Genomic DNA, 25,543 nt, shown 5'->3' with positions numbered 1-25,543 from the left:
CTATGCAAATCATGTAAATTAGAGTTGACAGAACCAGCATTAACACAAGTACACTCTTCCAAATAGTTCATCTATGCTGTAATTTCTGTGGTAATAAATAACTTGGTATCTTCGTATTAAATACAGTGAATTGTCATCTCTACAGATTGCAAAACCATCTAAATACATAACCTGGATTTATATTTTGTGAACTGCAACCAAATAAGTGACATTTTAAAATGAAAATAAGGCTGTTGTCATCCTTAATTAATACAAGTTGTCAGATTTGTCGAGAAGAATGAGTCAGATTGCAAACCAATTTACACATTTGGAGCTCTTTCTTTTTTCAGTAAGAGTCAAAATAGGTTATATTACTAAAAAAGAGCAAATTTTGACAGACCTGTTTCCAAAGTTAAAACTTTGCCGTTGTCTGGATTTTTTAAAATCACAAATACCATTTTAATACTAGACTCTCAATATTACTATGACACTATTGACTACTACAGAACCTGCCTCAGCTCTGGTAACACATCAATGACCCCCATCCCATCAGACTTGCGTAAGTAGGCCACTCGTAACATAGCAACAGCCGGGTTAAAGGTCACAAGCGACCATGGCGCTCGTACCCGAATAAACAAGCGCCGCCGCCGTCATTATTTTTGAGCGAATATTGATTTCAAAACAAACAAGCGAACCGACGGCGTAAAACGAACTGATTTGCACTCGGCTGGTTTGTGATCAGATATTTACCGCATTCATTCTTTAAAAAAATAATTATTTTCCCTTTGATTTACACAAATTTAATCACCGCCGAGGGTCGCTAGCAACTTCCGGTCTGGTCCATCGGGGAAAAGAAACACAGGGAGTTGTGATGGGAAGCAATGCATGGTGTCTTAAGAACCGTAGCATCTAAATAAGCACATTGGAGTTGCATCAAATCTGATTGACTTATCTAACAAATATGCTATTGGCACATTTCATTTCTTAAAAAAACTGGTGTACGGATTAATCCGCAGTTTACCCGTGCACCCCCCTCCCTAAGTACCCGGTTTATCGCTATTGGTATGTTCCACCTGTCGCGCGAAGTCGCAGCTGCCGTTTCGAGAAAAACAAAAACAGTCGCGAGCGCGGGGCGCGCGGATCGGCTCAGACCGGACTCGACTCGATCGGACCGGACCGGATCGGAACTGGGCAGAGGCGGCGGGGGGGGGGGGGGAGGGAATAAAAAAAAACCCCCCCAGAGGATAGGGTCGAGCGGGCAGTCAGCGTCCGCTCGGCTCGGCGGTTCGTGTCTCTGTCTCCATTCCCCTCCCCCTCCCCGGCTCCTCGCTGTTTGGTTATATCATGGAGCAATGTCTGAACGTGGAGAGGGAGCTGGATAAAGTTCTGCAGAAATTCACCTCGTACGGACAGCACTGCGACCGGACCCTAGAGGAGCTGATCGAGTACACGAGCGGCCTGAGACAGGAGCTGACCCAGACTGGAGGTGAGCGCGGCCCGCCAACCGCGGCCACGGCTACGGCGACGAAACCGAGCCAGCAGCAATTGTGAACGGTGCCGAGGCCTCGTGTGTGTGTGTTTGTGCCCTGGTATGTTGCGCTCGGATGGGAATGTCCGCTACAACCGAGCTGGAGTGTGCCACATTATACTCACCCACACTGACATTACATTCTGGCTGGAGTATGTCATATTACACTACACTTGACTGCACTGATTCCCCATTTGGGCTTTAGTGTGTGATGTTACTTACCCTCCACTGCACTGACATTTCACTGCGTGAGATGGGGATGTGTATTATTGCACTACACTAGCCTGGCATAACATGATTCTCTGGCTGGAGCATTACACTACAACTGAGAACAAAGTGTGTAATATTACACTACGTTTAACAACATAACACTGGGGCTAAAATATGTAATATTTCATAATACTCACCTGCACTGACATTACACTTGGGCTGGAGTATTTACACAGCTGACTTTGCATTACTCCATTGCAGTAATATTACACTACATGGATGTTGAATGACACACATTCCAGCCTAAAATTTTACTCAGATATGGGTATGTATTTGGTGTCACAGCATGATTATGGTAACATTATAGTACAGTTAATTGTTTGAACAATTCTAAGTGTGCTATACTTTCTGTCATAATGCATTCTCAGAGGAGGGTGTAGTGGGAAACTATACACAAGTATACCTACTAGAAAATCTGTGTTGATTGCAACTTGGCTTTTATGCTACTGGAAAAATCATATATGTTCTGATGTATACATTGTAGTACAAATTGACACTCCAACAGTTTTGCTATAAGATTTTAGGAAAGTGTAATGTATCAGCAATTTTCATGAGGTTGCAGCAGAGATATTTTGTTTTCCCTGAGTTTTTAGTATAACATGATGCTGAGTATGTGATTTTTTAAAAAACTACGTCCACTTGAACTTTGGAAAAATATTTAGCAGTGCAATTAGATTATAGCATAATGATTAAAGTTTTTTTAATGTTTTGGCACCAAGCTTAGTGACTGCACTGCCTCAGAATTTGTATAGTATGCTGCTATGATTTTCTTAGGCAAGAGGGAAGGTGAGCAGTTTACACAACTGAGCTATATTCATTCTACGATTAGTGGCTACTGCGAGATATTACTTCAACTGATCTTGATATTAATTTTTGTTTCTTTTGAAAATAATTTGGATGGATAGTAGTGCCTCTGAAAGTATTAGTGTCTTGATGCTATAGTTGATACAGTAACCTTTGCTGTGTGCTCTCTATGGGAGACAGTTGAACATTTTTCATGTGGGTTAAATGCAAATTTAATCCAAAATAGTACACTACATTGAAACTGATGCTGAATCTGCCCCATTTATAAAGCAGAATGGATTCAGCAACAGCGAGAAATGACAAGTGAGCAATCGAGACCCTAATGCTGTGTGTGTGTGTGTTTGTTTCACCTGAGCAATTAGTACAGTTTCATTTATACATTTGGCTTAAGTGCTGTTGGTGAAAGAAAGACTTGCATTTATATAGCACCTTTCACGACCTCAAGACATCCCAAAGTTCTTTACAGCCAATGACGTACCTTTGAAGTGTAATTGTTGTAATGTCGGAAACGTGGCAGTCAATTTGCACACAGCAAACCGAACAAACAGCAAGGTGATAATGACTAGATAATCTGTTTTAGTGATATTGGTTGAGGGATAAATATTGGCCAGATAGCACCATGTTGGAAGTAACAGGCAAAGCTCCTGTCTCTGCTCGAGAGAGTGTTGAGTCCTTTATGTTAGAGTTTTCTCTGTCAGTGCTTTTGTCATTTGAGTCAACCCTGTTATATAGAGAAGCATAATTGGAATTGGACGCAACTTCAGAAAGTTACAGACAACCCAGTCAAGTATCTTGCATTTGACTACATTCACGCTAGACACTCTGGTAAGCTGTAAGGTTTGAGTAGCGTAAAAAAAATAACCACATTATACTTAATTAATTTGTTAAGGAGCGAGATCAGATGATGTGTGCATTTTCTAAACCGCACTTGCATAACCTGGCAGTTCAGATGTCTTAAATCGCGCTTAAAGATTGTCCTTTGCACCCTGAGATTAGATTGGTATTTATGGTCTCTTGCATATACTGTATTTTTAGTGTGGGCAATGTGCTCTGTCCCTTGCTGTATAATGTTAATGTAGGACTGTTAATAATTATGTTACTGGTGGAGGCTTAATTAGAATCATAGAAAGGTTACAGCGCGGAAGGAGGCCATTCAGCCCATCAAGACCGTGCCGGCTGTATGCAAGAGCAATCCAGCTAGTCCCACTCCTCCACCCTATCCCCGTAGCCCTGCAAATTTTTTCCTTTCAAGTACTTATCCAGTTCCTTTTTGAAAGCCATGATTGAATCTGCCTCCACCAACCCCCTGGCAATGTGTTCCAGATCCTAAAAAAGCCTTTCCTCATGTCACCTTTGGTTCTTCTGCCAATCACCTTAAATCTATGTCCTCTGGTTCTTGAATCTTCCGCCAATGGGAACAGTTTCTCTTTATCTATTCTGTCTACACACTTCATGATTTTAAGTACCTCTATCAAAACTTCTCTCAATCTTCACTGTTCCAAGGAGATTGTGTTTCTACATAATTTGTAGTTAATTAATGGGAATTATTTTAGTTCTTGCCATTTTACTTCTTGTTTCCTATCTTCCTCTCCTGAAGACTTTGACTTCATGCTGGGATTCTGTTTCCTTTGCTTTCCTTCATGCCCAAGTGGCCATCCTTGTGAACTTTGACAATGAGTGTTATGAACTATTTGATCATTGGTGACACCGTAGTTGTCTACTGAGGTTTTTAAATAGCGATTGGGAATTGGATCTTCCCTCTTCAACCCAGCAGTACCTAGGCCAACTGGGCTTGTAATGAGGAGCCAAACATGGGACCGTCCTGATTTGTTGATTTGTAGGCCTCCAGTGCTCACTAGATAAGCGAGGGAGCTGCTTGCTACGAAATTCAGTGTATTACTTGCATATATTGCACTTTACTTCTCATCCCCCTTAATATTTAAGAAGCTGTCCTGTGAGGGGAAATATTTGTATTTTTTTCTTCTAATTTTCTCCCCATTCTTGTTAAAGGTAATTCTTGTTTAGCTAGGTTTGTTTGAATGCAAGCATTGTCCTTAGTCATAACAACTACTATCATTGCTTAGATTTTCATCTGGTTTTAGTATCGTTATCCACTTGAAGCTCGTGGGAGGCATGTGTTTACTATCATGGTGGAGCTCCATATGCGTGATCTGTTAAAATAGACATCCCATTACTTGCACACAATGAAGTGGGAGGTAAACCATGGTGAATGAACACCAGAAAACATGACTCTTATCACATTACAGTACTTAGTAGGATTCTAGATTTTTTAATTGGAAATGTGTGTTGATAGTGTAAAGAAACTTGTGAACATATTAAAAAAAGACTTGCATTTACATAGCGCTTTTCATGACCTCAGGATGTCCCAAAGCACTTTACAGCCGGTGAAGCACTGTTGAAGTGTAGTCGCTGTTGTAATGTACAAAACACGGCAGCCAATTTGTGCACAGCAAGGTTCTACAAACAACTATGTGATCATGATCAGATAATCTGTTCTTAGTAATGTTTACTGAGGGATAAATATTGGCCAGGATACCGGGGAGAACTCCCCTGCTCTTCTTTGAAATAATGCCATGGTATCTTTTATGTCCACCTGAGAGGGCAGACGGGCCTCGGTTTTCAGTCTCATCTGAAAAATGTATGACTAATGAATACAATTTTTTGAGTGGAGAAAATGGTATATTTTTCCCTGATGTACGATTCCAAAAACAGCCACAAAATATCTCCTATTTCAATACGTTTAATCAATATTGTAGCTTTTTACTTTTGGGAAGTACAGTATGTTTTTGTCTGTTAACATCTTTGTCAAATTCACTGCTGCTGTTCAAAGCAATGTTCTGTTAGTTTCTACTCAGCAAGCCCTATCTTATTTCTTCTGTTACGCTGAGAGAACGCTACATGCTATACTGTTGTTTACATCAAAGTACCGCTTTACTGTTTGCTACTGATAAACAGAATTAACTTGTGTTCTCTCACATATACATACAAGATCTTCACTTGTAAGATCATTGCTATAAATTCTGTTCAGGTAATTTATGGGAATTCATATATGCAATTGAAGTGGCCAATGTGACTTTTTGTACAGTGACTGAAATACTTTTTGTTTAAAGGTACAATCATGCTAATTGTGTCGGAACTACAGATTCTTACTAGCTGTGGGACTTTTGAAACAAGTTATGTTCTGGGAATTTAGTACGGTACCCTATGAATTTAGTATGATATTTCCAAGATTTTAGTACTAATAATCTTGCTAGCCATGGGACACCATTACATGACCTTATTAAAAGCAAAATACTGCAGATGCTGGAAATCTGAAATAAAAACCGAAAATGCTGGAGAAGCTCAGCAAGTCAGGCCGCATCTGTGGAGAAGGAAACAGATTTAACGTTTCAGGTCGAAGACCTTTCGTTGGAACTGGAAGATGTTAAGAGTTAAAGTCTTTGAGCAAGTACAGAGCTGGGGAGAGGGGAGGGGGGGGGGGAGGAAAGAACAAAAGCTCTGTGATAGGGCAGAGGGCACGATTGATTAAATGACAAAGGGATGATGATGCAAGGCAAGGAAGGTGGTAATGGGACAGGTTAAGAAACAAAAGAGTGATCAGGAGTAGCTGTAAATGGCAGCAGCACAACCATTACCAGCACTAGCTGATCGAAAAAATGGGAGGAGTGGTTATGATCTGAAGTTATTAAAATCAATTTTGAGTCCAGAAGATTAAGTGCCTGAACGAAAGATGAGATGCTGTTCCTCGAGCTTACGTTGAGCTTAATTGGAACAATTGTAAACAATTTTACAACACCAAGTTATAGTCCAACGATTTTATTTTTAATCCCACAAGCTTTCGGGGGCTTTCCCCTTCCTCAGGCAGTGTGGAAAAGACAATTTCGAATCCTTTGCATTTTAAGATCACAGAACAAAGCCTGGTGATTACTGCCCGTTGCCAAGGCAATCACAGTGAGCAGACAGAAAGGTGTCATCTAAAAGGCCACTGAATATACAACCCCCCAAAAAAAAGAGAGAGAGAGATAAGGAAGACAGTCAATGACCCGTTATATTAAAAACAGATAACATTTGTTCGCTGGTGGGGTTACGTGTAGTGTGACATGAACCCAAGATCCCGGTTGAGGCCGTCCTCATGGGTGCGGAACTTGGCTATTAATTTCTGCTCGACGATTTTGCGTTGTCGTGTGTCTCGAAGGCCGCCTTGGAGTGCGCTTACCCGAAGGTCGGTGGCTGAATGTCCATGACTGCTGAAGTGTTCCCCGACAGGGAGAGAACCCTCCTGTTTGGCGATTGTTGCGCGGTGTCCGTTCATCCGTTGTCGCAGCGTCTGCATGGTCTCGCCAATGTACCATGCTCTGGGGCATCCTTTCCTGCAACGTATGAGGTAGACAACGTTGGCCGAGTCACAGGAGTATGAACCGTGCACCTGGTGGGTGGTGTCCTCTCGTGTGATGGTGGTATCTGTGTCGATGATCTGGCATGTCTTGCAGAGGTTACCGTGGCAGGGTTGTGTGGTGTCGTGGACGCTGTTCTCCTGAAGGCTGGGTAATTTGCTGCGAACGATGGTTTGTTTGAGGTTGGGTGGCTGTTTAAAGGCAAGTAGTGGAGGTGTGGGGATGGCCATAGCGAGGTGTTCGTCATCATTGATGACATGTTGAAGGCTGCGGAGAACATGGCGTAGTTTCTCCGCTCCGGGGAAGTACTGGACGACGAAGGGTACTCTGTTGGTTGCGTCCCGTGTTAGTCTTCTGAGGAGGTCTACGCGATTTTTCGCTGTGGCCCGTCGGAACTGTCGATCGATGAGTCGAGCATCATATCCCGTTCTTACTAGGGACGCAACCAACAGAGTACCCTTCGTCGTCCAGTACTTCCCCGGAGCGGAGAAACTACGCCATGTTCTCCGCAGCCTTCAACATGTCATCAATGATGACGAACACCTCGCTATGGCCATCCCCACACCTCCACTACTTGCCTTTAAACAGCCACCCAACCTCAAACAAACCATCGTTCGCAGCAAATTACCCAGCCTTCAGGAGAACAGCGTCCACGACACCACACAACCCTGCCACGGTAACCTCTGCAAGACATGCCAGATCATCGACACAGATACCACCATCACACGAGAGGACACCACCCACCAGGTGCACGGTTCATACTCCTGTGACTCGGCCAACGTTGTCTACCTCATACGTTGCAGGAAAGGATGCCCCAGAGCATGGTACATTGGCGAGACCATGCAGACGCTGCGACAACGGATGAACGGACACCGCGCAACAATCGCCAAACAGGAGGGTTCTCTCCCTGTCGGGGAACACTTCAGCAGTCATGGACATTCAGCCACCGACCTTCGGGTAAGCGTACTCCAAGGCGGCCTTCGAGACACACGACAACGCAAAATCGTCGAGCAGAAATTAATAGCCAAGTTCCGCACCCATGAGGACGGCCTCAACCGGGATCTTGGGTTCATGTCACACTACACGTAACCCCACCAGCGAACAAATGTTATCTGTTTTTAATATAACGGGTCATTGACTGTCTTCCTTATCTCTCTCTTTTTTTTGGGGGGTTGTATATTCAGTGGCCTTTTAGATGACACCTTTCTGTCTGCTCACTGTGATTGCCTTGGCAACGGGCAGTAATCACCAGGCTTTGTTCTGTGATCTTAAAATGCAAAGGATTCAAAATTGTCTTTTCCACACTGCCTGAGGAAGGGGAAAGCCCCCGAAAGCTTGTGGGATTAAAAATAAAATCGTTGGACTATAACTTGGTGTTGTAAAATTGTTTACAATTGTTAACCCCAGTCCATCACCGGCATCTCCACATCTTAATTGGAACAGTGTAAGTGGCCGAGGACAGAGAGGTTAAAGTAGGAGTGGGAAGGGGAATTAAAATGGCAAGTGACTGGCAGGTCAGGGTCACGCTTTCAGACAGAGCGGAGGTGTTAAGCACAGCGCTCTCCCAGTCTGCGTTTGGCCTCCCCAATGTAGAGGAGACCGCATTGTGTGCAGCAGATACAGTATACTATATTGAAAGAAGTACAAGTAAACTGCTGTTTTATCTGGGAGGAGCGTTTGGGCCGTGGACAGTGGAGGTGAAGGGGCAGGTGTTGCATCTCCTGCACTCGCATGGAAGGTGCCGTGGGGAGGAGAGCGGTTGTGGGGGTGATGGAAGAGTGGACTAGGATGTCGCGGAGGGAGCGGTCACTTCGGAATGCTGAAAGAGGAGGGGAAGATGTGTTTGGTGGTGGGATCGCGCTGGAGGTGGCGGAAATGGCAGAGGATAATGCGTTGACTGTGGAGGCTGGTGGAGTGGAAGGTGAGGGCAAGGGGAACCCTATTGTGGTTCTGGAAGGGAAGGGAAGGGGGTGAGGGCAGAAGTGTGGGAAACAGGACGGACACGGTCGAGGGCCCAGTCAACTACAGTGGAGGGGAATCCTTGGTTGAGGAAAAAGGAAGACATATCGGACACACTGGTGTGGAAGGTAGTATTGTCAGAACAGATGAGATGGAGATGGAGAAACTGGGAGAAGGGAATAGAGTCCTTACAGGAAGCAGGGTGGGAGGACGTGTAATCAAGGTAACCGTGGGAGTCGGTGGGCTTATAATGGATATTGGTTGACAGCCTATCCCAGAAATGGAGATAGAGAAGTCGAAGTTTTGTGAAGTCTTACTTCCTAACCCTGCCAATTTCAGTAATGGAATAAAAAAAATTGCATTTATATTGCGCCTTTCGTGACCTCAGGACGTCCCAAAGTGCTTTATGGCCAATGAAGCACTTTTGAAGTGTGGTCACTGTTGTAATGTAGGAAATGTGGCAGCCAATTTGCGCACACAAGGTCCCACGAACAGCAATGTGACAGTGACCAGATAATCTGTTTTTTTGGTGATGTTGAGGGACAAATATTGGCCGGGTCACCAGTAAGAAGTCCCTTGCTCTTTTTCGAAATAGTGTCATGGGATCTTTTACGGTCCACGTGCGAGGGCAGACTTAACGTCAGTTCAACTTCTCATCCGAAAGACGAGGGAGCTAAAATTGGGCCTTTAATATTCATCTCACTGCGTATGTTGTAATATAACAGTCAAACTCATTTGGAGTTTGGAGCCTATTTATTTCTTTTAAGGGACAGTTGGTGTGTACTGTGGGATGATTATATGATACAAGTAACTCCTCCTTCTCATTGATGCATAGTAAGATTTTATTTCTGATTACACCTTCGTGAAGCGCCTTTGGACATTTTTTAATGTTAAAGGTGCTATAAGTGGAAATTGCTGCTGCAGATGCGGAGATTCATCCTTTCCCCTTCATGCACCAACTGTTTAGAAGGCTTGGCCAGCATAAGTCCCTCCTTATCTTGGCTGGTTAATAAGATTGCTGACTGACTTTTCCACCCCCCCCCCCCACCATGTCTCCACTAGATTTTTTTTTATTCGTTCATGGGATGTGGGTGTTGCTGGCAAGGCAGCGTTTATTGCCCATCCCTAATTGCCCTTGAGAAGGTGATGGTGAGCCGCCTTCTTGAACCGCTGCAGTCCATGTGGTGAAGGTTCTCCCACAGTATTGTTAGATAGGGAGTTCCTGGATTTTTGACCCAGCAACGATGAAGGAACAGCGATATATTTCCAAGTCGGGATGGTGTGTGACTTGGAGGGGAATGTGCAGGTGGTGTTCCCATGTGTCTGCTGCCCTTGTCCTTCTAGGTGGTAGAGGCCGTGGGTTTGGGAGGTGCTGTCGAAGAAGCCTTTGTGAGTTGCTGCAGTGCATCCTGTAGGTTGTACACACAGCAACCACGGTGTGCCGGTGGTGAAAGGAGTGAATGTTTAGGGTGGTGGATGGGGTGCCAATCAAGCGGGAGGGAGCAATGCACTGTCTGAGGCGCCGTCTTTCAGATGAAACATTAAACTGAGGCTGCCCTCTCAGGCAGACATAAAAGATCCCACGGCCACTATTTCGAAGAAGAGCAGGGGAGTTCTCTTCGGTGTCTGGCCAACATATACCCCTTAGCCAACACCTAAAAAAATAGATGATTTGGTCATTTATTTTATTGCTGTGCATGGGAGCTTGCTGAGTGCAAATTGGCAGCCGCATTTCCTACATTACAACAGTAACTACACTTCAAAAATACTTCATTAGATTGTAAAGTGCTTTGGGACGACCTGAGATCTTGAAAGGCACTATATAAAGCGTTTTTCTTGACTGAATATAGTGACACCATTATTCCTGGCCAGAATGGAAATGATTGGATAATTCCTCTGTCAATCCCGCCTGGAGACCGCACTGCTGTAAGTGACTGGGATTGATTTTACGCTCAGAATTTGTATGTAGCTATCCTCCACTCACTGCATTTTGCTGGAGAAATCACTCTGCTTTTATCGGGAGGCGTTGGTGTAGTTTCAGTCATGAGTTCTGTTTGCTGTAGTTCACAGAGACCTTTTTTAAATAGACTCTGTTGACTGTTTGCTGTAATACACTTGTTTAAATAGACTGTATTTGTTGAGTAAATAGACTCTTTGCTGTAAAATAGACTGTTTGCTGTGCGACCTGCCAGAAGTCCTGTCCCACCTCCGACTCATTGGCTGACACAGTGGTGTCAATGGACACTCTGGTTTTTTCTTTACTAGTTAGTGGAATTTTTTCTTTACCAGTTAGTAGAATTGGTCAGAAGAAGCCCTCCCCATCTCAGCTGGTTATTAAGATCATTAACAGAAGCTCTGTTACAGCCCAATTCTTAATGGAATTGGATTCAGCATTCCTTCCCTTAGGAAGCTTTCCTTGATAAGTAACAATTGGATTGCGCTTACTGCCAGTCCTATTCATAGAAACGTAGAAAATAGGAGCAGGAGTAGACCATTTGGCCCTTTGGGCCTGCTCCGCCATTCAAATGATCATGGCTGATCGTCTAACTCAGTACCCTGTTCCCGCTTTTTCCCCATATCCCTTGATCCCTTTAGCATTAAGAAATATATCTATCTCCTTGAATACATCTAATGACTTGGCCTCCACTGCGTTCTGTGGTAGAGAATTCTACAGGTTCACCACTCTCTGAGTGACGAAATTTTTCCTCATCTCGGTTCTAAATGGCATACCCCGTATCCTGAGACTGTGACCCCTGGTTCTGGACTCCCCAGCCATCAGGAACATCCTCCCTGCATCTGGTCTGTCTAGTCCTGTTAGAATTTTATATGTTTCGATGAGATCACCTCTCATTCTTCTAAACTCTACTGAATATAGGCCTAGTCGACCCAATCTCTCCTCATACGTCAGTCCTGCCATCCCAGGAATCAGTCTGATAAACCTTCGTTGCACTCCCTCCATGGCAAGGACATCCTTCCTCAGATAAGGAGACCAAAACTGCACATAATACTCCAGATGTGGTCTCACCAAGGCCCTGTATGACTGCAGTTCACATTAACGGGAGCTACCCATGACATCTCTGCTGTTACTTGCTCCAAAAATATAACAAAACCAGCCTGGCGAGAGACTCTCTTACTGTCTGTTAACACACCAAATTCCAAGTTAAACAAAGCCAATTTGTTCCTAGTCCGTCACACTAGTCACACCACAGACACACAAAGGAAGGTGTCTCACCCAACCTCATGTGGAGATTTGGTTGTTGGATGCAGGTTTAAAAAAAAGGAACAATGTCTTTATTTTGACTTATGGTGACCAATTCAACCTGTTTCTGAGCCGTTAGATGTGCAGTGACTTTGATGTAAATGAGATGGTGTATATTTAAATGATGACACAATGAACCCTTTTCTATAAAGTCAGAGAACAGTATTGAAAGTTCTCTTGTCATAGTGCAGCACAGTCTCATTAACAAAAACAGAAAATGCTGGAAACACTCCCGAGTCAGGCAGTATCGGGAGAGAGAGAAACAAACAATTTACCATTTTGAGTGCACAAACCGTATGTCAGAACTGGAAGATATTACAGATGAACAGCAGTCAGTGGAAAAGAGAATAGGGCGGAGTGTAAAACGGGCTGCCGATTCATCATCGACGGTTTGGCACTACTGCCCATGATGTGTTTCAACCCCCGAGTCTCCAACTCTTTTCTTCCTGTCAAACCTTCTTTGGTTTGGGGGTGGAGGAGAGAGGGACAGGCGTATAATATACCCATCCACTAATTTAAAAGGCCAATTTCAGCTTTGCTCTCAATCGTAGAGCAATCTATCACTTAAGAAAAACAGATTCTCTTGTCGTTATCGCATTGCCGCTTGTGAGAGCTTGCTGTGAGCAAATTGGCTGCTGTATTTTCTACGTTACAATGGTGACCACACTTCAAAAGTTCTTTATTGGCCATAAAGCACTTTGAGACGTCCTGAGGTCGTGAAAGGCGTAATATAAATGCAATTCTTTTTTCTTTTTTATTACATTACTGAAACTGGCAGGGTTAGGAAGTAAGACTTTATAAAACTTCGACTTCTCTATCTCCTTTTCTGGTGCTATGCTGTCAGCCAATATCCATTATAAGCCCACTGACTCCCACAGCTACCTTGATTACACTTCCTCCCACCCCGCTTCCTGTAAGGACTCTATTCCCTTCTCCCAGTTTTTCCGTCTCCGTCTCTGTCACATCTGTTCTGATGATACCACCTTCCGCACCAGTGCGTCCGATATGTCTTCCTTTTTCCTCAACCGAGGATTCCCTTCCACTGTAGTTGACAGGGCGCTCGACCGTTGACTGTTTCCCACACTTCTGCCCTTGCCCCTTCCCTTCCCTCCCAGAACCACAATAGGGTCCCCCTTGTCCTCACCTTCCACCCCACCAGCCTCCATATTCAACGTATCATCATCTGCCATTTCCGCCACCTCCGGCGCGATCCCACCACCAAACACGTCTTCCTCTCCTCTTTCAGCATTCCGAAGGGACCGCTCCCTCCGTGACACCCTGGTCCACTCTTCCATCACCCCCAACACCCACTCTCCTTCCCACGGCACCTTCCCGTGCGAGTGCGGGAGATGCGACACCTGCCCTTTCACCACCTCCTTTCCCACCATCCAACGGTTTACTTGTGCTTCTTTCAATGTAGCATACTGTATCCGCTGCACACAATGCGGTCTCCTCTACATTGGGGAGACCAAATGGCAACTGGGTGATCGCTTTGCTGAATACCTCTGCTCTGTCCACAAGCATGACCTTGACCTGCCAGTTGCTTGCCGTTTTAATTCCCCTTCCCACTCCTACTCTGACCTCTCTGTTCTCGGCCTCTTACACTGTTCCAATGAAGCTCAACATAAGCTTGAGGAACAGCACCTCATCTTTCGTTTAGGCACTTTATAACCTTCCGGATTCAACAATGATTTCAATAACTTCAGATCATAACAACTCCTCCCATTTTTTCGATCAGCTAGTGCTGGTAATGGTTGTGCTGCTGCCGTTTATAGCTACTCCTGATCAATCTTATGTTTCTTAACCTGTCCCATTACCACCTTCCTTGCCTTGCATCATCATCCCTTTTGTCATTTGTCATTCCTTATCTAAGAAAGGATATACTTGCCATAGAGGGAGTGCAGCGAAGGTTCACCATACTGATTCCTGGGATGGCAGGACTGTCTTATGAGGAGAGATTGGGTTGACTCGGCCTGTATTCACTCGAGTTTAGAAGAAAATTCTGACAGGGCTAGACAGACTGGATGCAGGGAGGATGTTTCCCCTGACTGGGGGGTCCAGAATGAGGGGTCGCAGTCTCAGGATACGGGGTAGGACATTTAGGACTGAGATGAGGAGAAATTTCTTCACTTAGAGAATTCTATAGGTTCACCACCCTCTACCACAGAAGACTGTGAAGCCAAGTCACTGAATATATTTAAGAAGGAGCTAGGTAGATTTCTAGACACAAAAGGCATCAAGGGGTATGGGGAGAGAGCGGGAATATGGTATTGAGCTAGAGGATCAGCCATGATTATATTGAATGGTGGAGCAGGCTCGAAGGGTCGAATGGCCTACTCCTGCTCCTGTTTTCTATGTTTAATCACTCGTGCCCTCTACCCTATCTCAGACCTCCCCTTTTGTTCTTTCCTCCTCTCCCCTCCCTCTCCCCCTTTCCCTGGCTCTGTACTTGCTCAAACACTTTAACTCTTTTAACATCTTCCAGTTCCGACAAAAGGACTTTGACCTGAAATGTTAACTGTTTCTTTCTCCACAGATGCTGAGCTTCTCCAGCATTTTCTGTTTTTATTACATGATCTTATGATGGGTATTAAAGTGCCCTTTCTGACCATTGGCCTTGCAGCTTTATGAAGAATATTCAGGAGCTGGGTTAGTAGAGTGGGTGCAGCATTCCTGGGCTGGGGAGAGTAAGAATAAACCATAACATTCAACTCTTGATTGCAATCCAGTGAAATTGTGTGTGTATGTCAGGTGAGGACAGGATCAGGCTCAACCAGACCGTTTGCAACCTTGGCGTTCTATTTGACCCTGAGATGAGCTTCCAATCACATAGCCGCTTAATCACTATTTCCACCTCCGTAACATCGCCCGTCTCCGCCACTGCCTCAGCTCATCTGCTGAAACCCTCAACCATGCCTTTGTTAACTCCAGACTGGACTATTCTAATGCTCTCCTGGCTGGCCTCCTATCTTCGACTCTCCATAAACTTGAGCTCATCCAAAACTCTGCTGCCCATATCCTAACTCGCACCAAGTCTTGTTCTCCCATCACCCTGTGCTCGCTGACCTACATTGGCTTCCAATCCGGGAATGCCTTGATTTTAAAATTCTCTCCTTGTTCTCAAATCCCTCCATGGCCTCGCCCCTCCCTATCTGTGTAACCTCCTTCAGTCCTACAACCTTCCGCGATCTCTGCTGTCCTCCAATTCTTGCTCTTGCGCATCCCCAATTTTAATCATAAGAACATAAGAAATAGGAGCAGGAGTAGGCCAATCGGCCCCTCGAGCCTGCTCCGCCATTCAATAAGATCATGGCTGATCTGATCCTAACCTCAAATCTAAATTCATGTCCAATTTCCTGCCCGCTCCCCGTAACCCCTAATTCCCTTTACTTCTAGGAAACTGTCTATTTCTGTTTTAAATTTATTTAATGATGTAGCTTCCACAGCTTCCTGGGGCAGCAAATTCCACAGACCTACTACCCTCTGAGTGAAGAAGTTTCTCCTCATCTCAGTTTTGAAAGAGCAGCCCCTTATTCTAAGATTATGCCCCCTAGTTCTAGTTTCACCCATCCTTGGGAACATCCTTACCACATCCACCCGATCAAGCCCCTTCACAATCTTATATGTTTCAATAAGATCGCCTCTCATTCTTCTGAACTCCAATGAGTAGAGTCCCAATCTACTCAACCTCTCCTCATATGTCCGCCCCCTCATCCCCGGGATTAACCGAGTGAACCTTCTTTGTACTGCCTCGAGAGCAAGTATGTCTTTTCTTAAGTATGGAGACCAAAACTGTATGCAGTATTCCAGGTGCGGTCTCACCAATACCATATATAACTGCAGCAATACCTCCCTGTTTTTATATTCTATCCCCCTAGCAATAAACGCCAACATTCCGTTGGCCTTTTTGATCACCTGCTGCACCTGCAAACTAACTTTTTGATTTTCTTGCACTAGGACCCCCAGATCCCTTTGTACTGCAGTACTTTCCAGTTGCTCGCCATTGGCTCCACCATTGGCGGCCATGCCTTCAGCCTAAGCCCTAACCTCTGGAATTCCCTCCCTCAACCTCTCTGCCTCTCTACTTCTCTCTTTCTTTAAGATGCTCCTTAAAACCTACCTCTTTGACCAAGCTTTTGGTGACCTGTCCTAATATCTCCTTATGCGGCTCGGGGTCACATTTTGTTTGATAACGCTCCTGTGAAGCGTCTTGGGACGTTTTACTAAGTTAAAGGCGCTATATAAATGCAAATTGTTGTTTTTGTTGAGGGATTGGCAATATGTTTCCCAGTCAAGATGGTGTGTGACTTGGAGGTGATCGTGTTAATACCCCTTGGTGCTAGAGGTCACGAGGCAGGGAGGTTCTGTTAAACTAAGCTTAGCAAGTTCCTGCAGTCATTGCGTGCCATTGGTGGAGGGATTGGACATCAATATACTACAGGAGAAATGGCACTAAAGCCAGTATTCTTTCCTGGTATTATACACTTATTCATCTCAAGTTGCTCCCACTGCTACCGTCAACGGTGACGTCGCTGCAGCCAACTGTGCTTCATTGTAGTTTTATGTAGCTTGATATACTCCCTCCAGATACAACCCAAGTTTGGAGGGTGAAACTAAATCTCAAATTTTACTGCTAGATGTCATTAGCAGTTCGCATGGATATGGCATAACAATTTTACATACCCACCATTACTTTGATGAATAATTCCCAGTGAAAGCACTGAGGGGGCAGGCAGTGAGAAATGTTGGTCACTTGGTGTTCTGTTCTGGGTATCAGAGGTCCTTAGGGATTTACGGCAGTGCTAATGCAGAACAAGACTGATGTTAACTCTCTATTTGTGTGTGCTTGCCAGTTGTGGCTTTTTGAATGAAAAATTTTGAGACTGGCCAATGATGTGTCGAGCAAATCCACAGTTGGTGTGATAATTTCAGACCAGTTTAGGTAAAAGGCAACTGACAAGAGTTGTATGCTATAGTAGAATGAGCAAAGCTCAAGTTGTTTACAAGCAGGTCATGCAAACTATAGAATGTTACAACAGTCAGCACAATCCCAATCATTTATTTGTAATCTGTACTAATTTATGATTTAATATCTGAGCTTTCTCATTTTCAATTTTTACGAATAGAGTCTTCAATTATAGCTAATCATTTTGCTTTGTGGCTTCCAGTTCCACACATGAAGAGAAATGATGCTGAGGTTGGGATTGTTGACATTGTTTCTAATTTAAAAGAATGCTTGATGTGCCCAGTGATGATAATTCAGCATGGAAACTGATATATGGTGCTGCATACTAATTATATATTCAAAGCAAACTGGTTGATTGACATAAACGCCAGCACAATCAGAAACCAGGAAATGTGGGATAATGCATCTTCAAATTTTCAGGAATTCCCGTACAAATTTCCTAGATGACTCTGTTTGACAGAGTTCTCTGAGTTGGAAACTCAGACTTGAAGAATTCAACCTTTTGGACAATTCCTCAATATCTCTGGTTAACTTGACTGAAATTGCAATTTCATGAATAGGTAACTTCACACACTCTCTGTGGCTCCACTTGAGATAACTAAGCATCTGTCAAATACAGACCAACCAAGGTAGATTTAGGACCTTGTCAAAACTAGATAAAAGTGATCTTCCAGCCTTTGGCCTAGTACAAAAACTCATCAGTTTTTTTTAGCTTGCTTTAACAAAATGGAATATTGTAAAATTAAAATTAAGGGATTTATAAGAGTATAATTTTCAAAACTTACTATTGTTAATGTGTTAAACAAAATCATTAAAACATAAAGGTAAATGATAATGTAAGAAAATATCCCCCCCCCTTTTCCCATTTATTTAAACCTAGTTTATTTTATAAAACTGTTTCTGTGATAAAGTTATTTGAGTCGGATCACCCCCATTGCTGCAACTCAACATTTTATGTCCAAGGTAATGATCGCTGCTCATCTGATATAAGCAGTGACTGGTCTAAAAGTATGGAGATCTTCATTGTTTTCCTTTTTGGGTGCTTTGAGAGCTCATACTGATTCTCTAGCCCAATACCAACCCATATGTAACTGGTATTGGGTGAGGGACTCTGCTGTGGTTCAATACCATCATTACTAAAGGTGAGCAGTAATTGGTGACTCCACCTGATGCAAGATGGATAAATAACTTTTTTTTAATGAGTTTTGTTTTTAAAAAATGATTTGGAAAAGCTCACTTTTCTTTTAAGGATATGTTGAGTATATAGCTCCTAACATAGCACTTTGTTACCAAATCTCAAGACAACTTTAATGACTAAAAATGTAATACTCCAATATAAAGAAGTATATAGATGGTCCTAAACTTAATCTCTAAAAATGAGGAAGAATGGCAAGCTGCAATTTTGAAGAGATGACTAAAGTAGTGGACAGGGGAATGTCAATGGATGTTATTTATATGGACTTCCAGAAGGCATTTGATAAAGTCCCACATAAGAGACTGTTAGCTAAGATAGAAGCCCATGGAATCGAGGGAAAAGTACAGACTTGGTTAGGAAGTTGGCTGAGCGAAAGGCGACAGAGAGTAGGGATAATGGGTAGGTACTCACATTGGCAGGATGTGACTAGTGGAGTCCCGCAGGGATGTGTCTTGGGGCCTCAATTATTCACAATATTTATTAACGACTTAGATGAAGGCATAGAAAGTCTCATATCTAAGTTTGCCGATGACACAAAGATTGGTGGCATTGTAAGCAGTGTGGATGAAAACATAAAATTACAAAGCGATATTGATAGATTAGGTGAATGGGCAAAACTGTGGCAAATGCAATTCAATGTAGGCAAATGTGAGGTCATCCACTTTGGATCAAAAAAGGATAGAACAGGATACTTTCTAAATGGTAAAAAGTTAAAAACAGTGGATGTCCAAAGGAACTTAGGGGTTCAGGTACATAGATCATTGAAATGTCATGAACAGGTGCAGAAAATAATCAAGAAGGCTAATGGAATGCTGGCCTTTATATCTAGAGGACTGGAGTACAAGGGGGCAGAAGTTATGCTGCAGCTATACAAAACCCTGGTTAGACCACACCTGGAATACTGTGAGCAGTTCTGGGCACCGCACCTTCGGAAGGACATATTGGCCTTGGAGGGAGTGCAGCGTAGGTTTACTAGAATGATACCCGGACTTCAAGGGTTAAGTTACGAGGAGAGATTACACAAATTGGGGTTGTATTCTCTGGAGTTTCGAAGGTTAAGGGGTGATCTGATCGAAGTTTATAAGATATTAAGGGGAACAGATAGGGTGGATAGAGAGAAACTATTTCCGCTGGTTGGGGATTCAAGGAGTAGGGGCACAGTCTAAAAATTAGAGCCAAACCTTTCAGGAGTGAGATTAGAAAACATTTCTACACACAAAGGGTGGTAGAAGATTGGAATTCTCTTCCGCAAACGGCAATTGATACTAGCTCAATTGCTAAATTTAAATGTGAGATAGATAGCTTTTTGGCAACCAAAGGTATTAAGGGATATGGGTCAAAGGCAGGTATATGAAGTTAGATCACAGATCAGCCATGATCTTATCAAATGGTGGAGCAGGCTCGAGGGGCTGAATGGCCTACTCCTGTTCCTATGTTCCTAATTCACACCTACAATTTTCCATATGCTTCTGAGTTGTGATCTCAGCCTAGGGAGGAAATTCAGATGCCATACGCTAGTGGGAGAGTGCTGACTTGTCTGCTTTCTAGGCTGGTATATCATGTTTTTCTGATGGAGAAACGATAAAATGCCTATTGAAAACCATAATTTCAGTAAAGAAAATATTTTGCAATTTAGCGATGTTTCGTTCAGCCTTGATACGCTATTGTCATTGTAAGTAGTAAAATATTAAGTTATAATGAGGATAGTCCATTCTAAGTGAAGTATTTGCTGAGCCCTCTGAGTTATGGCAGTCTTTTGAACTGAAGCTTTCAAGATGCATATTTCTATCATAGTGTAATATTTATGAAAATGAAATTTACAAACTGGTAGTTAGAAGTGGAGCCATACAGTCTCCCCCTGCCACCCCCACGCCCTGCAATTCCCAATATTCTCAGAATTCTCTATACTTGTTATTTTTTTCTATTTTTCTTTGGAAATCCACAGCAGGACTTGAATCAATTTTTTTTAAAAAAAGGTAACTTTGCAGGGTAGACATAAATTACTGTTTAATGTTTGTGTTTAGCATTTTTGACAGGTTTCAGTCTTATACTGTGGAACTGTGTAGTGAGGGGTAATGAACATGCTATGGAAAACTGCTTTATTACTTATTTTGATCTTGAGAAAGGGGTCTGTAGTTGGGTAAAGGTGAGATTTGATTATAACTGGAGAAGATTAAGGAGTATGAAATTCGGGAAAGGCTAACAAATTGGTTCCAAAAACTGTTTAGAAGGGAGGAAATGAAAATAAGGGCAGTTTCTCAGCGTAGGTGAAAGTGGGTAGCGGTGTCCCCCAGGGATCTGTTTTGGGACCACTTCTGTTCACTGTACATTAATGATTTGGATATAGGACTAGAGGGAGCGGTGTCCAAATTTGCAGCTAATACTAAAATAGGAGGCATGGTAAATAATTCTGAGGACCAAAGGAAGCAAGGTGATGTTGAAAAGATGACGGAATACTTTTGTGTCACATTGGGAACGGTTACTATATTGTATCGTCATTTTTATATGACTTTAGACAGTGTAGATGTGAATTTTGAAAATTGGCTTTGGATAACTGTCTCTGTAACGGTCGGACAGTAATGGCTAATACATAAAACCGTCCTGATTCAACCATAATTTCAGTGAGTCAGCTGACTTCCTTTGGTGATGTTCTGTATTCAACTATTAATAATATCAGCTAACATTGGGGCCAGGAGTTTGGTGGGAATAGGGTCGAGGGAGCAGGAGGTGGATCTCATGGGTGAGATGAGCTTGGAGAGGGCATGAGGGGAGTTGGGGAGAAACTAGAGAAAGATGCGAGTTCAGGGCTAGGGCAGGGGAACAGTAGGGGAAGTTTGGCTTCAACTGGTCCTCGTATGGGAACTGGTTCTCTACTATAAATGCAAGGTAGAAGTGGTGGTAAAAAGCCTGAATGATAATGGCACAATCATTAAATAGGACATTAAAAATATATAAACATGATTAATTATAGTAAATCATATCCATTTGTGGAGAAATTGAATATCATTGGCACCATTATAAAGTATGTCTAGAATGGTTTTTGTAAGCTGAAAAGTGTGCTGTTTTGGAAGTTGTACCTTTTTGAGGCAAAGGGGAACTAGGTAGCAGAGTGGGTTAACACACTTTCCTTTTACCACTAAGAACCATATTCAAATTCAGCTAAGATTGATAGATGAAAGGATCTATAAAGTGGAATTAATTTTGGGAGTCTCAACACTGTTAGTGGGGTTAGGTTCATGGCGCTGGTCTCAATTTGCTAATCTTTTTCAACAAGGAAGGACTGATTGTTGCTGATGGAAATGGAAAAATTCCCAATTACTTTGTACAAGGTGCTCTTTTGAGGTTGGAGTTGAGACATTTTGTTGGGGCAGACTAGAAGGAGCTTTTGCTCTGCTTCTGGCTTGTGCTATATTTGATCTGGGAGTACTTGATGTCCAAGTGGAAAAGTATACTAGTGTCTTAGATCCGGGATGGTGTGTGACTTGAAGGGGAATGTACAGGTGGTGGTGTTCCCATGTGCCTGCTGCCCTTGTCCTTCGAAGTGATAGAGGCCGTGGGTTTGGGAGATGCTGTCGAAGAAGCCTGGCGAGTTGCTGCAGTACATCTTGTAGATGGTACACGCTGCAGCCACGGTGCGCTGGTGGTGAAGGGAGTTAATGTTTAGGGTGGTGGATGGGGTGCCAATCAAGTGGGCTGCTTTGTCCTGGATGGTGTCGGGCTTCTTGAGTGTTGATGGAGCTGCACTCATCCAGGCAAGTGGAGATTGTTCCATCATATTCCTTACTTGTGCCTTGTAGATGGTGGAAAGGCTTTGGGGAGTCAGGAGGTGAGTCACTCGCCACAGAATACCCAGCCACTGACTTGCTCTTGTAGCCACAGTATTTATGTGGCTGGTCCAGTTAAGTTTCTTTTCAATGGTGACCCGCAGGATGTTGATGGTGGGGGATTTGGTGATGGTAATGCCGTTGAATGTCAAGGGGAGGTGGTTAGACTCTCTCTTGCTGGAGATGGTCATTGCCTGGCACTTGTCTGGCGTGAATGTTACTTGATTTCTTGATCAGTATGTTTCCGGCCCAACGAGGAAGGAGGCATTGCTGGATCTGGTTCTGGGGAATAAAGTGGGTCAAGTGGAACAAGTGTCAGTGGGGGAACATTTAGGGAACAGTGATCATATTATCATAAGGTTTAGATTAGTTATGGAAAAGGACAAGGAGCAATCTAAGTCACCCAGTCCGTATGGGATGCATCCTAGGTTGCTGAGGGAAGTAAGGTTGGAAATTGCAGAGATACTGGCCATAATCTTCCAATCATCCTTAGATATTGGTGTGGTGCCAGCAATTTGCAATTTTTTAGACTGGTGACCAGAGAATTGCAAATGTTACACCCTTGTTCAAAAAAAGGTGTAAGGATAAACCCAACAACTACAGGACAGTCAGTTTAACCCTGGTGGTGGGTAAGCTTTTAGAAACCATAATCCAGGACAAAATTAATAGTCACTTGGACAAGTGTGGATTAATTAAGGAAAGCTAGCACGGATTTGTTAAAGGCAAATCGTGTTTAACTAACCTGATTGAATTTTTTGATGAGGTAACAGAGAGGGTTGATGAGGGCAATGCAGTTGATGTTGTATATATGGACTTTCAAAAGGCGTTTGATAAAGTGCCACATAATACGCTTGTCAGCAAAGTTGAAGCCCATGGAATAAAAGGGGCAGTAGCAGCATGGATACGAAATTGACTAAGTGACAGGAAACAGTAGTGATGATTGGTTGTTTTTTGGACTGGAGGAAGGTATACAGTGGTGTTCCCCAGGGGTCGGTACTAGGACCACTGCTTTTCTTGATATATATAAATGACTTGGACTTGGGTGTACAGGGCACAATTTCAAAACTTGCAGATGACACAAAACTTGGAAGTGTAGTGAACAATGAGGAGGATGATGATGGACTTCAAGAGGACATAGAGAGGCTGGTGGAATGGGCGGAGACGTGGCAGATGAAATTTAACGCAGAAAAGTACGAAGTGATACATTTTGGTAGGAAGTACGAGGAGAGGCAATATAAACTAAATGGTACAATTCTAAAGGGGGTGCAAGAACAGAGACCTGGGCGTATATGTGCACAGGTTGTTGAAGGAGGCAGGGCAGTTTGAGAAAGTGGTTAAAAATGCTGGGCTTTATAAATAGAGGCATAGAGTACAAAAGCAAGGAGGTTATGATGAACGTTTATAAAACATTGGTTCGGCCACAACTGGAGCATTGTATCCAATTCTGGGCACCGCACTTTAGGAAGGATATGAAGGCCTTGGAGAGGGTGCAGGAAAGATTTACTAGAATGGTTCCATGGATGAAGGATTTCAGTTACATAGAAACATAGAAAATAGGAGCAGGAGTAGGCCATTTGGCCCTTTGAGCCTGCTCCGCCAATGAGTATGATCATGGCTGATCCTCTATCTCAATACCATATTCCTGCTCTCTCCCTATACCCCTTGATGCCTTCTGTGTCTAGAAATCTATCTATCTACCTTCTTAAATATATTCAGTAACTTGGCCTCCAAGACCTTCTGTGGTAGAGAATTCCACAGGTTCACCACTTTCTGAGTGAAGAAATTTCTCCTCATCTCAGTCCTAAATGTCCTACCCCATATCCTGAGACTGACCCATCGTTCTAGAATCCCCAGCCAGGGGAAACATCCTCCCTGCATCCAGTGTGTCTAGCCTGTCAGAATTTTATACATTTCAATGAGATTCCCTCTCATTCTTCTAAACTCTAGTGAACTCGATCCAATCTCTCCTCATAGATTGGAGAAGCTGGGGTTGTTCTCCTTAGAGCAGAGAATGTTGAGAGGAGATTTGATAGAGGTGTTCAAAATCATGAGGGGTCTAGGCAGAGTAGCTGGAGAGAAACTGTTCCCAATGGCAGAAAGGTTGAGAACCAGAGGACACAGATATAAGGTGGTTGGCAAAAGAGCCAAAGGCGACATGAGGAAAAACTTTTTACGCAGAGAGTGGTTATGATCTGGAATACACTGCCTGAAAGGGTGGTGGAGGCAGATTCAATCGTGGCTTTCAAAAGGGAATTGGATAATTGGACACGGGGAAAGGGTGGGGGAGTGGGATTAGCTGGTTTGCTCTTGCAGAGAGCCGGCACGGACTTGACTGGCTGAATGGCCTCCTTCTGTGCTGTAACCATTCTACGATTCTATGTTTGTGGGACCTTACTATGCACAAAATGGCAATTGGGTTTGTCTATACAAAAATAATCGTATGTGAAGCATTTTGGAATGTTTCTAAGTAACGTGATAAGATGTTCGATAATTGTAAGGAAGAGGTCTTGATCTATGAAAAAGGATCTAATGGCCTTTTCTCGTTCTTTTCAACTCATGATTATAGAAATGAGGATTTAATTAAATTAAGCAAGACTCGTGCTGAGGTATGGTCGCACTTGGTGGATTTGAGAGTTTTTAATGTGTATTTTCAATTCCAGTATTGTGATCACCTTTTATTCTTTCACAGATATGCTATCTGTACAGTACTAAACATGCTTGGTATTGTTTTGAAAAATTAAAAAATGAGGAATGACTAATATCTGTAATTGATTAAGTCCCTAGAACCTGTTGATTGAATTACTGCCATGCAATTCACTGCCAGTCATTTAGTACAGTTTTGGTCTCCCTACCTAAGGAAGGACATACTTGCCTTAGAGGCGGTGCAACAAAGGTTCACTAGATTGATTCCTGGGATGAGAGGGTTGTCCTAGGAGGAGAGATTGAAGAGAATCAATATATTCTATGTTCTCCTATATTCTCTGGAGTTTAGAAGAATGAGAGGCGATCTTATTGAAATGTATAAAATTCTGAAAGGGCTTGACAGTGTAGTTGCTGAGAGGCTGTTTCCCCTGGCTGGAGAGTTTAGAACTAGAGGTCATAGTCTCAAGATAAGGCGTCGACCGTTTAGGACCAAGATGAGGAAAAATTTCTTCACTCGGGGTTGTGAATCTTTGGAATTCTGTACCCCAGAGGGCTGTGCATACTCAGTCATTGAGTATATTCAAGACTTCGATCGCTAGATTTTTTGATACTAAGGGAGTGAGGGATATGGGGATAGGGCGGGAAAGTGGAGTTGAGGTAGAAGATCAACCATGATCTTATTGAATGGTGGAGCAGGCTCG

The 25,543-nt window shown here is 43.3% G+C and overlaps 1 protein-coding gene across 4 annotated transcripts in view; it reads left to right on the top strand.

The window, feature by feature from the left end:
• Positions 1-601: 601 nt before the first annotated feature.
• LOC137320514 (E3 ubiquitin-protein ligase RMND5A) overlaps positions 602-25,543 on the top strand; it is a 95,020-nt gene continuing 70,078 nt past the window's right edge. Inside the window, exon 1 of one of the 4 annotated variants that reach the window (XM_067982212.1) lies at positions 602-1,465. In XM_067982212.1, coding sequence (XP_067838313.1) covers positions 1,324-1,465 — 142 coding nt within the window. In that variant the 5' untranslated portion in view covers positions 602-1,323. The remainder of the gene's footprint in view (positions 1,466-25,543) is intronic. The other 3 variants (XM_067982215.1, XM_067982205.1, XM_067982219.1) reach the window with 3 other exon arrangements.

This window comes from Heptranchias perlo, chromosome 1 (assembly GCF_035084215.1).
Source record: "Heptranchias perlo isolate sHepPer1 chromosome 1, sHepPer1.hap1, whole genome shotgun sequence".
NCBI lineage: Eukaryota > Metazoa > Chordata > Chondrichthyes > Hexanchiformes > Hexanchidae > Heptranchias > Heptranchias perlo.
This window is presented reverse-complemented; position numbering and strand designations above follow the sequence as displayed.